Source organism: Pseudonaja textilis, chromosome 1, assembly GCF_049901715.1.
Source record: "Pseudonaja textilis isolate UNSWEBS1 chromosome 1, rPseTex1.2, whole genome shotgun sequence".
NCBI classification, from domain to species: domain Eukaryota; kingdom Metazoa; phylum Chordata; class Lepidosauria; order Squamata; family Elapidae; genus Pseudonaja; species Pseudonaja textilis.
The window spans coordinates 72,940,665-72,955,464 of NC_141990.1; the positions used below are offsets into that span (position 1 = coordinate 72,940,665).

The following is a 14,800-nucleotide window of genomic DNA, read 5'->3' on the forward strand; positions in this document are numbered from 1 at the left end:
ACAAATCCTAGTGACTGTAAGTGAATGGTATGTAAGAACAATTCACAAATGGATTTGGGAATGGAGGATGAGGAGGATTGAATGAAACTGAACTCGATAGATTTAGCCAGACTCTCTTTACTTGTCAAACCATTATTAAATCCTGTGTCCGTTAAAACTTTTAAAAATACCAATTCAATACTAATTTAATTTAATTTAATTTAATTTAATTTAATTTAATTTAATTTAATTTAAGAGTTGTAAATCTAATCTTATGAAGTTTCTCCTCCGGAAATATCAAATTGCTAAAGCATACAAAACTTTTGCCAGACCAGTACTCGAATACAGCTCATCAGTCTGGAATCCGGACTGCATATCGAACATTAATATAATCGAGCGAGTCCAGAAGTATTTCACAAGAAGAGTACTACACTCCTCTGCTCACAAGAGAATACCTTATACCACCAGGCTTGAGATTTTGGGCTTGGACAACCTTGAACTACGCCACCTACGGTTAGACTTAAGGCTAGCACACAAAATTATCTACTGTGTTTTAACTGCTAAGCTATCATGCTTCCTGTCCCATATTATAAGAACTATAAACCCATGTAGTAGCTTAGAAATCCATGAGTATTATTAGCGAGAAGTGCTATCAAGGCCTCTGATTTTTCTTTGTATCTCAACAGAACATTAACAATTCACAGAGTGAGCCTGTTCCCTTTGAGAAGGATGTGGGGGTGGGGGGAGGGAGAGAAAAGAAAAGATAGCATGCATCCCTTGGAGTCGAATACCGAGTCCTAAGTGTAAAAAGTGAAAACAATATACCTAATATTAACATCTTTGGGATTTGCTGTAGCTTGGGAACTTCCCGTGGTTCAATGAAAATTACAAATCTTGGGGTCAGGGAAAAGCTTTGCTGGTTCATTTTCTTGGCTTTGCTCAAAAGCTTTCAAGTAAGGAAATGCTCCTCCTCAAATATTTTCAGAAATGTTTTTACTTCAATAATTATACCACCTCTGCACCTTCTCAGTTAAGTCACAGAATAAAAGTTTAAAACTTTGATGTGAAAGGGATGTCACTGCTTATATCTAACTAAGATTAGAGTTGCAACAGTATTTTTTTCTTACTCCCTTTTCATTATTACTGTCCTGCTTTTTTCCATGGTTGTCTCCATTTAATCCTGGATAATTTCAGAATGTAAATGATCTGCTTTTAAATATTTACATCTCACTTTGCCAAACCGATACAGAATAAAGTATGTTATAATTCTACATATGAATAATTATCCATATTTATTTTCATTTGGAGTAGGTTAGAACCACATTCCAGCTTGTACTCAGAAACGTTCAGCTAGAATATTCTCAAAGAGATATCACTTTCTATAAATGCATTTAGATGGACCTCTCTACCACCAGGAAAATTCATTTTCAAAAATGTATGAAGGTAGAGGCTTGAAATGGCAGGATGCACAACTCAAAGTCATGTGATGCTGGCTTTGGATTGGGGAGGCCTGGATTCAAGCTGTTGCTTTGAATTCCTCTGGACAGTTACTCTTATTAGATTGATGACTACTAAGTGCTACCTCAAGTTTCTCCAAGGAGTAGCAGACTTGTAGAATCCTTCGTGCTCTCTGAACATTTTTTGAGATACTTCATTACTAAACTAAGTAACATCATTGCTGCAGAGATTAATACCCTCCAATGTTTAAGTGCAATGCAAAGGAACCAACATTATTTTTCATCTAGGTATAGCCAAAAAAATAATAATAATCAAGGAAGCATATACCATTGTTCTCAGTTCATACTGAGATATATTCAGGAAAAAAATCAGATAGTCCAAATACTTCATTAAACGGTAACTCCAAACTTTTCTAGGAATAAATGGTTACGGGTCTGATGTTAATCCTAGGTTTAATAACAATAGCACTTATACTTATATACCACTTCAGAATGCTTTACAGCTCTCTCTAAGCGACTTACAGAATTAGCATATTATCCCCCAACCATCTGGCTCCTCATTTTACCAACCTCGGAAGGATGGAAGGCTGAGTCAACCTTGAGCCTGGTGAGATTTGAACTGCCAAAATGCAGGCAGCCGGCAGTCAGAAGAAGTAGCTGCAGTTCTGCATTCTAACCACTGTGCCACCACAGCTTTTAATAATGAAATAAGAAGGTGGGTTGCTTTTTTTGGATTCACTGAAATATACTGAATCTGTATAAAAGAAAACAACTTTTCCTATTTAATGGAGACTGATTATACATATGTAATTTATAATATTAAATATTATGATATTTACCTGTTTTTCCTGTACCTTCACGCTGTGGCAGCTTCTCATTTAGAGATCCTAAACACAGAGCAAAAACAAGGTAATGTAAGAAGCATTGAAAGTATTTAGTTGTGTCACCAAATTTCAAAGGCAGCAGGCCAATCACTGTTTAGGCATTTATTAATATAGAAAAGAGAAGAAGAAGGCTTTCCTTTCATAATGTGTCATTCTATAAAATATTCTATATCCCTGGAACTTACAGTGCTCATAGGAAACTTTTATAGAAGAAAACAAGAGATACTGCATGTGCCTTGTATTTTAAGATATTGTAAAAAAAGAAAAACACCACACAATTGCAGGGAAATCTTATAAAAGATACCTTTCAGCAAGAAATGAACACCTGTTTCAAAATTTCCTTCCCTTTCCCAAAGGCTCAATATCTCTGGAATTTCTTTTAGCTCCCTAAATTTTGATCTCTTGACTTGGGAGTAGTAAAAATGTCTGGGTTGCATCTGGTGCATTTCAACAGTTTGTGGAGGATGGGAACATTTAATTTTATGCAGACAATGAAGACGCTGTAGCTTTCAAGTTGTCCTGTGCTCTCACAATAGCAGACTAACGGTGTATGGAGAGATCTGCCTCTCTATTATGAGTTACAACACAGCTTAATACTTTTTATCTTCAACAGAGAGTACATAAGAGAAGAAAGTAAATCAATGGGTTCAAGCTCAAACCTGCCTTATTTGAAAATAAAGATGAACAAAAACTTAGCTAAATTTCCCCAAAAAGTGCTTCTTTCAAAATGCAACTAGGCTTCTTATGTTTTTCTTGAAGACATTTCACCTCTCATCCAAGAAGCTTCTTCAGCTCTAATCAACTGGTGAACAATAGAAAGGATTTGGTTGACTCAGCCTTCCAGCCTTCCAAGGCTGGTAAAATGAGGACCCAGATTGTTAAGGCTCTCTAAACCACTTAGAGAGAGCTATGAAGCAGTATGAAGCAGTAAATAAGCCTAAGTGCTATTGCTATTTATATTCCCATTATAACCCAGGTGTTTCAATGACAGAGAGTTAATGAGATTCCCCATCAGTTAGTTAGAATTGAAGAAACTTCTTGGATGAGAAATGAAATGTCTTCATGAAAAATCAAGGAAGTCCAGTTATGTTTTTTTTTAAAAAAAGCACTTTGGGGACAACCATGACTTGGATGTCTGAGAAACTCCATATACAATTATCTAATTGGTTTTGCCTGGAAGAAGTTGAAACAGTGGCAATCAAAACAATCTGGGATGCTATTGACAAAGAATTACACTACCGTCAGCATAAAAGTCAATACAAATTATCAGAGATTTCAGTCAATCAATAAACTACTTACCAAGAAGCTTGGATCAAGGACATTTACATTAGTTATAAAATATGGTCTAATGGGTATAACCTGAATAAAACTAGTGAAGATTCAACCAGACCATCAAACAGTGAATAGCCAGACAGTGGTAATAGATAGGAGTATTGCCAGTGCCCAATAATTAAGAAAGAAAATCCAAAGGAATTGAGTCTTAGATAACACTGTTAGTAATTAATTTATCTTGTAATAAATTTAGGCTGGAGGTATATAGGCTTTAAAATAAGCTTTTTTGCAGCTCTTCAACTTTAAAGGCATGGTCCAAAAGAATGCAAGAAACACACAAAGTATAGCAATGTAATATGCACGCATTTCCATCTAAATAAATACTTGCCAGCTACAAAATACAGATACTTGAAATTCCAACTTTTGAAAGATTCCTTTTTATGTGAAATATGTGATCCAAAAGACAAATGTCACAAGCTCCTGTTTCATAATTTGCAATTAGCTTTTTGTTTATCAGAAACTGGTGTGAGTAGCTTCAAGTTAGATTTACTTTAAAACTTGTGGTTGGTACAAGTTACATTAACTCCAGTTACACTGATGTTTCTGCAAAAATACCATGTTCCGAGTAATCTCCAATGGTCAAAATTCTCCTCAATTCACACTGAACCTTGGCTACATCATGCTCATACGTGCATTCAAAAAAATTGTAAAATATGCTGAATTTACTGGAACTTATTTGTTTGGAGAGGATTGCCTGCTGCTGTTAGATCTTCCATTTATTGCCTTTGGGGGAAAATCCTTAAGATCTGGAAACCATTTTATTGACACATCAAAGGGATTACTATGGGCAAAGGATTTATTAGGATACCCAAGGCAATTTCTTTCCCAAAACCAAACCAAAAACCCAAATTGAAGGGAACTGTTTCCTGAAGGAAATACAGCTGCCATTGACTGTAGTGGAAAGCCATGTTCCTCTCTCCATCAAGTGCCACTTGGCAGCAGCCATTCCATCAGGCTACGGAAGAGAGAAAGACGGAACAGGATTACTCCATTAGCTCAGCGGGAAACCCTACTTTTTATTTATTGACTTCTCTCCTTCAACTGCTTTCTGTTTGGCCTTTAAAAACATTGTAACTAAGAATTAGTGAATGAGATCATTTTTCATTCTTTCCTCCAGATCGCTTCCTCTATTGGAAATAGATCTTCAAATATTAGATGCTTGTGAACAGGGACAGTTTTACTGATATACCAGCCACTTTTGGGGGGGAAGGGGAGAACAAAAGAGAAGATCCATAGAGGTATGCAGGATTTTTTGTTGAAGTTCTTATTATTGTTTTATTAGGAGTGGCCCGATCTGGTATAGAATAGTATATCATGGTATAATGTTGTTAAAGCTTTCCACCACTTTTGATTAGATAGATTTATATGCTCCTTTGTTTGCAATGATTAATTCCACCTTTACACCTGGAAGACTTTTGAAAACAAATGACTTAAGAGAACAATAAAATTCCTTCACCATTTGAGTTGGGGCAATTATGATTCTGATGAACAATCTAGCAAACACAGAGAGGGTGGCTGCACGATATGTATTTTATAAGATTATGGGCTTATATCTGACAGTCATGACTGTGTGCTTCCTTCATGACCTGCTCCATAATTTGCATAAAAATACTGATGAAAAACAAATATTTTTTTCTCCATGAAGAATGCTACACTGCTTTCTTCCATAGTTCTCCCTGAACATGGCCCTGTTTTATTTATCCAAATATTCAGCTGCTTTAATAAGACAGGATGCACAAGGCCAAGCCGGTAGATAGCCAGCTGCGGTCACTTGTCCAAGAATCATGTCTACATCTAAAGGATCACCAAACTGAGTTGAGTATTGTACATTATAAAAACACAATCTATCAAATATATAATTTGGGATAGATTATAAAGAAGAGACAGAAAGACAGACAGGCAGACAGACAGAGCGAACGGGGGGTGGGGGGTGTTAGTATTTTACATTTTCAACTCACTATTTTTCCCACCTGATAGAGGTTTTTTAAAAGATTTACTTGGAATATTGAAAACACACCAATAGTAGCAACAAAACCACAATTAATAACAGTATCTGAGGCAAATCTGAATTTATATTTAAAATAGGAAGGAAACATACATTGTTTTAAACACGGTCTTTCAGAACAAGTATTAATGATTGCTGTTTTGAACTCACTCTGACTTTTTTCTCCCCAAAGTTGACATGATTCTATTATTTCCTGATATGATGTTCAATGTAACATGACACTTATTTGAATTTGTATTGCGGATCTTCTAAAACCGTATCTTTTTTTTTCTTTAAGTTTATTTTATATGTTAACAGTATGAACATCAACTAGGATTCAAAATAAAATTAGTAAACAAGAAATAGAAAAGGGATTTGGTCATACATCATGCAATTCACCAAAATCATCTCAATCTTCAGTCCCAAGGATTTCTTAGGATAAACATTTTGCTTCAGTTTTCGGGATCACTCCCAATGATGCTTTCTAGACCCTGATTTGCTAATAAGCAGGCTACCTGATTCTCCAAAATACTATAAGCAACTGTGCTAATGGGAACAGTTATGAACTGTGCAGATCTCAAATTATTTGGGGAATATCTTTTTTATTTAGTATTATGCTTTTTGGTCTTTACCAACAAGATGATATTTATATTGGTAGTTTGTAATCCACACAAGCTACTACATGGTGGACAAATATAATAATGTTTTCAATCAGTGCCTTAGAAATACTGGTAACATGATATCCAAAGAGCAAATTTGTAAAGGAAATTTTTTGGATTTCATAACTGAAGCACTACTACAATGGCAATTTTTTTTCTCTTGAGAAAATCAAAATATGGACAATTGCCATGTGATTGCAAGATGATCCAAAACTATCCTGTTTTGTCCTTAGTAATTTTTTTTTTTTTTTTTGCATTTACAAAAATGCCAATTTTGTACTTCAAAAAAGTAATATTGGAAAAGTCATACATTTACAAAACAGTCAGGTTTTCAGCCATTAGCTTGGATTGAAAATCTAAAGCTAACTTGGAGAACACTAATTATATATTCATATACAAACTTCTCCCCCAGAATAATTCCACTGTCATTTTTTATGAATGCACATAATTGACCATAATAAAATTTATGCCAGAATCCCAAGTATAGAATTGCAGCCAAATGTCATGCTCGGGTCATTTGAATTTTGCATTGAAGATTTATTAAATTATACTTCTTAAAATAAGGTTAGCAGGAAATTGGTTTATTGTTTTAAAGTACACTTATATATTACTCTGTGACATAAAGTTCATGGCTCCACTAAAATGATAGGAAACCAAACCTCACGGAAACCAAGAAGAAAGTATAATAGATTTATGTGCTGTGAGGTGCCAAAATTGCCAAAATATAAATTAGACTATTGCAAGTTCTCTACTTGGTCTACTTTTGAAAAGTATCCAGTTGCAACTGGTGTAAAATGGGACAGCTAGGTTTCTAATCAGCGATATGATACAGGGAACACATAAAATTAGAACTGAAGGTCATAACTGTTTGGAAATTGTTTATAAGACATGTGATAAGGTGCACTTCCAGAACCCCAAATGGCTTAGGGGCAAGTTATCTGAAGGTTCACACTTACAAATCTGCAGTGGTGACCCTCCTGGTTTCTTTTTTTAATATGTGTGTGTGTGCATGGACAAAGACCCACATTTCAGTCATTGTTGATTTCTGTGACTGTGTGGATTAGTCCTATGCAGTTTTCTTGGCACAGTTTTTCTGGAAGTAGTTTGCCGTTGCCCCCTTCCTAGGGCTGACAGAGAATGACCAGCCCAAGGTCATCCAGCTGGCTTCATGCCTAAGGTGGGACTAGAACTCATTTCTCATGGTTTCTAGTCTGAGCTTCATCTGCTATACCAAACTGGCTAGCTGGCTGATGGGCTCGCTGTCTCCCTCTTTTCCTCCTCTCCTGAGGTTAGAGAGTCATTTACCTGACATTCAACTATGTTCCTTCTAAGATAGAGAATGCATTCAGCCCTCACTTTACAAAACAGAACAGAACAGAACAGAACAGAACAATGGAGTTGGAAGGGGCCTTGAAGGTATTCTAGTCCAACCACTTGCTTAGGCAAGAAACCCTATATTATTTCAGACAAATGGTTGTCCAATCTCTTCTTGAAAACTTCCAGTGTTGTTCCACTGATTAACTATTCCAACTGACAGGACATTTCTCCTTAGTTCTAGGTTGCTTCTCTCCTTGATTAGTTTCCACCCATTGCTTCTTGTCCTGCCCTCAGGTGTTTTGGAGAATAGTTGACTCCCTCTTCTTTGTGGCAACCCCTTAGATATTGGAACACTGCTATCATGTCACTCCTAGTCCTTCTTTTCATTAAACTAGACATATCCAATTCCAGCAACTGTTCTTCCTATGTTTTAGCCTCCAGTCCCCTAATCATCTTTGTTGCTCTTCTCTGCACTCCTAGAGTTTCACCATCTTTTTTCACATCATGGTGACCAAAACTGGATGCAGTATTCCAAGTATGGTCTTACCAAGGCATTATAAAGTGGCATTAGTACTTCATGTCATCTTGATTCTATCAAGTAAATAATTTTACTTGACTTTCTTTTATTTCTTAATTGTTAATTGTTAAGTGCACTTTTGAATTACCTTTTTTTGTATTCTACATTTTATTTGTTGTTAGCAGAACCAATTGAATAAAAAGGTACAATAATAAACAAATACTTAATTTGGCAGGTTAATTTATGTATGCGGATACTTTGATTCAGTGTATCATGATAGAGACCAAGAAAAAGGAAAAATAGCTTCTGCCACAATAATGTACATATAGTTACCTGGGCAACGTGGAGTTTTATGTGCTACCGCTGTACCACCAATTGGACGACCATTAGGGGTGACACACCAACAGTAGCCTGTGTAACTGTGGCATTGAACCTGTGAAAAAATGCCAAGAATTTGAAATTATATCTCACATTTTCTTGAGAAATAGGGTTGATTTTTTTTCTAGTTAGTACCTGTATCTGTGGCACCACTACCCTTTAAAAAAACTGGACCATCCTTTCTACAGTTTTGCAAAATCCATATATCATATCAAAATCAATAGGCTCATTTGTTTTTAAGGATTATATTAAATGGATGTAGCTTGAAACTTGAATGAGAATAGACAAAAGCCGAACCCCATGATCTGATTGGGGAATCACGAATAATATCTCCAGCGGACATTTACTGACAGCTCATTTAGTCTTTTTTTCCCCTCCTAACTTGCATGGACAGAAAAATAAAATGATACAATCTGAGTTGATTGTTCAACCAGAGTTGAGTATGTTGAATTTCAAATTAAAAATGACTCACAACCTTTCTCAAATTAATATATTATGGTGATGTAATATGAATTAGGCTTGTCCATTTGTTTTTGACAATTTGGGGCAATACCAGTAAAGAAGAAATATTTCTTCAAAAAGCTGCAGCTTTAGATCACCTTTCTCTTATTTCCCTTATTTCCAAAAGCACAAATCAATGGTGGAATGAGAATTAGTTTGTTTTAGTGTTTATGGGGTAGGGCAATGAAGACCCAGGCTTTGGTTCACTCCAGACAAAAACATCTCTATGGATGACTTTGGGACAGCTATTCTCCCTCTCAGCCCTTTGTTTCTCAATAGGTTGTTTATATAGAAGAGAATAGAGTAGAGTAGAGTAGAGTAGAGTAGAGTAGAATAGAATAGAATAGAATAGAATAGAATAGAATAGAATAGAATAGAATAGAATAGAATAGAATAGAATAGAATTCTTTATTGGCCAAGTGTGATTGGATACAAAAAGGATTTTGTCTTGGTGCAAATACTCTCAGTGTACATAAAATAAAAAATACATACATTCGTCAAGAGTCAAGAATCATAAGGTACAATACTTAATGATAGTCATAGGGTACAATAAGCAATCAAATCATACTAGGAAACAGTCAATATAAATTGTTAGGATACAAGCAACAAGGTTACAGTCATACAGTCATAAGTGGGAGGAGATGGGTGAAAGGAAGGATGGGAGGATTAATAGTAATAGTAATGTAATGCAGACTTAGTAGTAAATAATTAGACAGTGTTGAGGGAATTATTTGTTTAGCAAAGTGATGGCATTTGGGAAAAAATTGTCCTTGTGTCTAGTTGTTCTGGTGTGCAGAGCTCTATAGCGTTGTTTTGAAGGTAGGAGTTGAAACAGTTTATGTCCAGGATTTGAGGGGTCTATAAACATTTTCAGAGCCCCCTTTTTGACTCATGCAGTATACAGGTCCTCAATGGAAGGCAGGTTGGTAGTAACTGTTTTTTCTGCGGTCCTAATTACCTAATGAGGAGGGAGTGTTTTGCCTTGAGCTCATAAATAACAGGCAGAATATAAATACTTTAAATAAATAAATGCCACTTTCCATCTATATAATCTGCCCAGAATTACCCTGAGGCAAGATGAGTAGCCTGTAAATTTTATAAATAAATAAATAAATACACTACTAAAACTGTCATTGTCATGATCTTTAACTAAGTGAAAAGATAAATCATAGGACAATACTTTTGATTCAAAACGCTTCATATGAGCTAACAAAATGCATGCAAAATCCAGGACCCATGACTCCTTGTTCATAAATCACAAACATCTCTTTCTTGTGTTTGTGTACTCTACTAAACTGTGGAATGGATATTTATCTCAATACTCACTCGTGCTTGGTTATTTTCTTGCAGACATTTCATTACCAAACTAGGTAACATCATCAGTGCTTGTGGTGTGGGGTTTGTTCCCTGTTTACATACATAACTTGCCCTGACAATGTTGGTGGGGTTGTGATTTTCTTGTTGGTACTTACTTGATTATGGTATTGTTTTCTGCTTGATTTTTTATTTGATATTAAACCCTGCTTATCTAGACATAGGCTGCTGGAAAGGATGTGTCCTTTTTACTCCTTATATTATTTGTTTTGAATGATGTATAAATGTGATATGTCTCTATATATCTGTTAATGGCTGATTTGTCTAAATGTCAAACTTTCAGGAATTCCCTAATGTTTTTGGATGTAGTCTGGTCCAGAATGTTTCCAGAAGAAACTATGGTTGAATCTGTCCATGAGTTGTGAGATTAAGGATTTTCATATTTTTTGATTGCAAGTTTGTGTTCATGGATGCCCTCTGCTAATCTTCTGATTGTCTAACCTGCAAAGTAGCTGTTACAGGTCTTTCTATTATATGTTGTGGATGACTCCTGTTTTTCTTCTTGTTGCGTTACTGTGTCTTTGGTTTGATAGAGAACTCATACTAGTTTTTTTTATAGACAACCCACACTAACCTAGTGCTCCATTACCAAAGTAACAACCCAACTTCCCACAAGAAGAGCTGTGTAAGAACATTATTCAGATAAGTACAAATGTACTTCACCAACACAGAACACAACATAACACAAAAAGAAAAGAGACTATATATTTAACATCTTCCCAAAAAATGTATATCCATGCAACTTTATAAAAAGTGCCTGACCACTCAACCCATCACAGCACAACCAACACAAGCTATGAAAAGAATAATATTGTTATACATCAAAAACATCTCAAAAATAATCAACAATTACAATCACACAGCATTACTGTAGAATACAAACAAAATTAATACTTCAAAAACACCTTAAAAGACCCAGTAACCCAAGAAGAAGAAAAAATAGAAGTCATCTACAACATACAGGGTAAGGAATGTAACAACTATTTTATGGACAGACCGGCAGAAGACTTAACAGGATGCATCCATGAACACCAACTAGCAATCATAAAATACAATAAAAATTCTTATTTAGGGATCCTATACTCAGGGAAGCAGTGATTAATACCAGCCAAAAAATCAAGCAGAAAACAATACCCTAATCAAGGAACTGCCAAGGAGAAAATTACACTCCCACCAATACTGTCAGAGCAAGCGATTTTATGTAATTTCACAGTCACTAGCATTGATGATGTTGGATTGTGAAACATCTGTAAGCAAACAACCAAGCTCAAAGAGTACCAAGGACTCCACAGTTTGTGCTGTAAAATATGCCTGTGCTTTTTAACAAACATTCACTTTTAGCTAAAATAAATAAATAATTCAACAGATGGTAACCCAACTTTCAATAGAATTTCATAACATGTTTGCATTAGTAGAGTTTCTTCTATCCACAACGTAACGGAGTTTCCAGATTTCTATACATCCTTACAATTTTTTTCTGGAGAGTCCTCAAACTTCCAAACTAACTTTTGAGAACATACAGGATTCTACTGGGTGGGGGGAAAGGAAGAGACAATCAGAAATAGCAGAAATGTACTAATGCAACATTGGATATCCTTGTATATATCTGGCCGAGTTTTTACAATACTTGCAAGAAATGAGACAGGAAACAGGCGACACTTTCACAATGCTGCTGGAAGTGGCATGAGATCTTCATCTTAACATTCTTTAGAACTCAGGAATTTAACAGTTAGATATCTTCTTATGCACTGTTTTTATTTCAGAAACAACGCTTTAGAACCAATCAGTGGTAACTCAGAGTCAGGAAAAAAAAAGAATTAAGCAGAGAAAGAAATAGGTCAAATGAATAATCAAGAATTGTTTCAATCAACCTGGCTGTAAGTCCCATCATCACTGCATTCTGGGATGAATACTTGCTGGAACTCCTTGCGTGCTTGTTCTTGGGTGTATTTCCTCTCTGCCACACATCGTGAAACATCTGAAGAAATGAGATAAAATGTTAATCCCTGCGCAAATGGGAATATCACCAAATCTACCTTTGTTGCAGCAGCATTTTGCTGTTTATGCTGGCTTCCAATGCTTAGTTGAAGGCTATGAATGAACGGGGATGAAAAATAAAGTGACAGGCACTCACAATATCTTTATTTCCAAGCATGCCCCATGTACCACAGAAGTCATTCTTTAAAAATAAAGGCATTTGTTGAAGCCCATTGCTTTATTTGGAAATCTGTCAAAAAATAAAGATAAAAAGTGATCCAAACAAAAGTGATCCAAACAACATCCTGGAAAACTAAAAGAACGGTGGGAAACAAACTGACGCTATCATAGACTCTTGGCCACAAGCTCATAATATTTTTGTAAAATGTGCCTATCTGTTCAGAAACATGTATTGTGAATGATATTGGAATTAAACACTTTAATCTAAGTCAACCAAAAACATTTGTTAAAGTACAAAGTAGAGCTCAGAGAATTTTACATTCATGTAACATTCATTTTACATTTGATAATCAATGGATGATTATAGAAATGTGATATGGATGCTACACATTTCCACGTGTAGCTCCACTTAATTGGTATTCTAACAACTTGAACTTGTTTTTGTAATGTCATCAGGAGGAAGTAGAGAAATGAACACAAAGGAATCTTTAAAAGTTTTGTTTTAGAAGAGCCATTTTCAAAAAAACCCTTCAAAGCCACCCCTCAGAGAGCTCTCCTTCCAATTGACTTATTCACATAGGAAACCTGCCCCACAAAAATTAGCTCTTTTTACAGGGGCACCAATATACCATGAGCACAAAAAGTGTGACAAAAGTTGCAAAACTTAAAAAAAATGGAAAAAAATGTGACAGCAATGGCAAAAATAATAAATCAATCTCAGGTCTCCAAAACACAGAACTCCACAAACATAGATTTATTGTTTGGGATCTCACCAGTAATTCCTATGGGTAACACTAACCAAATTACAATTCAGGACTCTCACCTTCTCCCCCCCGACTCCCTGTCTTCTGGATTTAAAAAAATGGGATGTGGCATGTGTCATACAGATAAATTGTAGCTATACACTGATTTTTAATTGCTTTTATATTTACTTTTGTTAAATCTATAATTAGATTTCTTTGTAAGCCTTACCTATTGTTTGTTTGTTTATTTGTTTGTTTATTTATTGATTTGCTTTGATTTGTCAATCGCTTACAAGATAATAGGTATAAGCATAAACATGAGTAAGAGTACAGGAAATAGTTATGAATAAATGGGGACAATAGGACAGGGACGATAGGCGCACTTATGCACACCCCTTACAGACCTCTTAGGAATGGGGTGATAGTGGAATAGGAGTAGGGATTTGAGGATGTAACAACAGAGCCAGGTAGTGCATTCCAGGTATTGACCACTCTGTTGCTGAAGTCGTACTTTCTGCAATAAAATTTGGAGCGGTTTACCTTGAGTTTGTATCTGTTGTGTGCTCTTGTATTGTTGCGGTTGAAGCTGAAGTAGTCATTGACTGGTAGGACATTGTAGCAGATAATTCTGTGTACTATGCTTAAGTCCAACCGTAGGTGGCATAGTTCAAGGTTGTCCAAGCCCAAATTTTCAAGTATATTATAAATATTATAACCTGGGATACTGTTATTTAAAATGGTGTTCTATGGGGCTCACACATATTTTATTCATTTATGGTTGAAAGCTCAAACATTTTGAAAAATCTAGCTAAAGTGCATTTTAAAAGTTAGGAAAGGCATTTAAATCGTGACAGCTGGAATTTCTCCAGCCCCAACACCAAAAATAGCCACACAAGGCATCTATATATTGTGCACAACAAAAGGAAGCATTAAGTCTGTTTTTTCCTTTGTTTTATGTCTTGGCATGTTTGTATACATAAATACCCTGGGAAACACAGTACAGGTTGCAGACACTTTATTCTGTGTCATATGAGTCAAGGGTGGCAACTCAGAACAAACGATTGTCAGCCTACCAGAAAGACCAGACTAAGAATCAACTCCACATGAAGGCTAAGAATACTTCTATTGAGGGTGGCTATAATAATAGAATCTTGCAAGTCTGCTTATGCTGTGCTTTCTCCCCTGGTGGAGCAGTTGTTAAAATGCAGTACTGCAGTCTAACGCTGCCCACTGCTAGGAGTTCGATCCTGACCAGCTCAAAGATGACACAGCCTTCCATCCTTCCAAGGTCAGTTAAATGAGAACCCAGATTGTTGGGGACAATATGCTAACTCTGAAAACTGCTTACAGAGGGCTGTAAAGCATTGTGAAGTGGTATATAACTTTAAGTGCTATTGCTATTTTATCCATGTGAATTAGGGTGCTTTCTATCTGAGCAAGCTTATGCATACTTTTTGCTTTTTTTTTTTTTTTGGATTTAAGCTATGTTTTGGTAAGGCTTTGGTAACAGATCTGACC

General features: G+C 35.7%; 1 protein-coding gene across 7 annotated transcripts in view; it reads right to left on the reverse strand.

Annotated features, from left to right (window-relative positions):
- The window catches only part of SMOC2 (SPARC related modular calcium binding 2), a 127,090-nt gene that overhangs the window by 63,700 nt on the left and 48,590 nt on the right, over positions 1 to 14,800 (reverse strand). For all 7 annotated transcript variants that reach the window (XM_087938036.1, XM_087938031.1, XM_087938025.1 and 4 more), the window contains exons 3-5: positions 12,254 to 12,360; positions 8,463 to 8,562; positions 2,276 to 2,323 (exon numbers count right to left, since the gene is read on the reverse strand). In XM_087938036.1, coding sequence (XP_087794162.1) covers positions 2,276 to 2,323; positions 8,463 to 8,562; positions 12,254 to 12,360 — 255 coding nt within the window. The remainder of the gene's footprint in view (positions 1 to 2,275; positions 2,324 to 8,462; positions 8,563 to 12,253; positions 12,361 to 14,800) is intronic.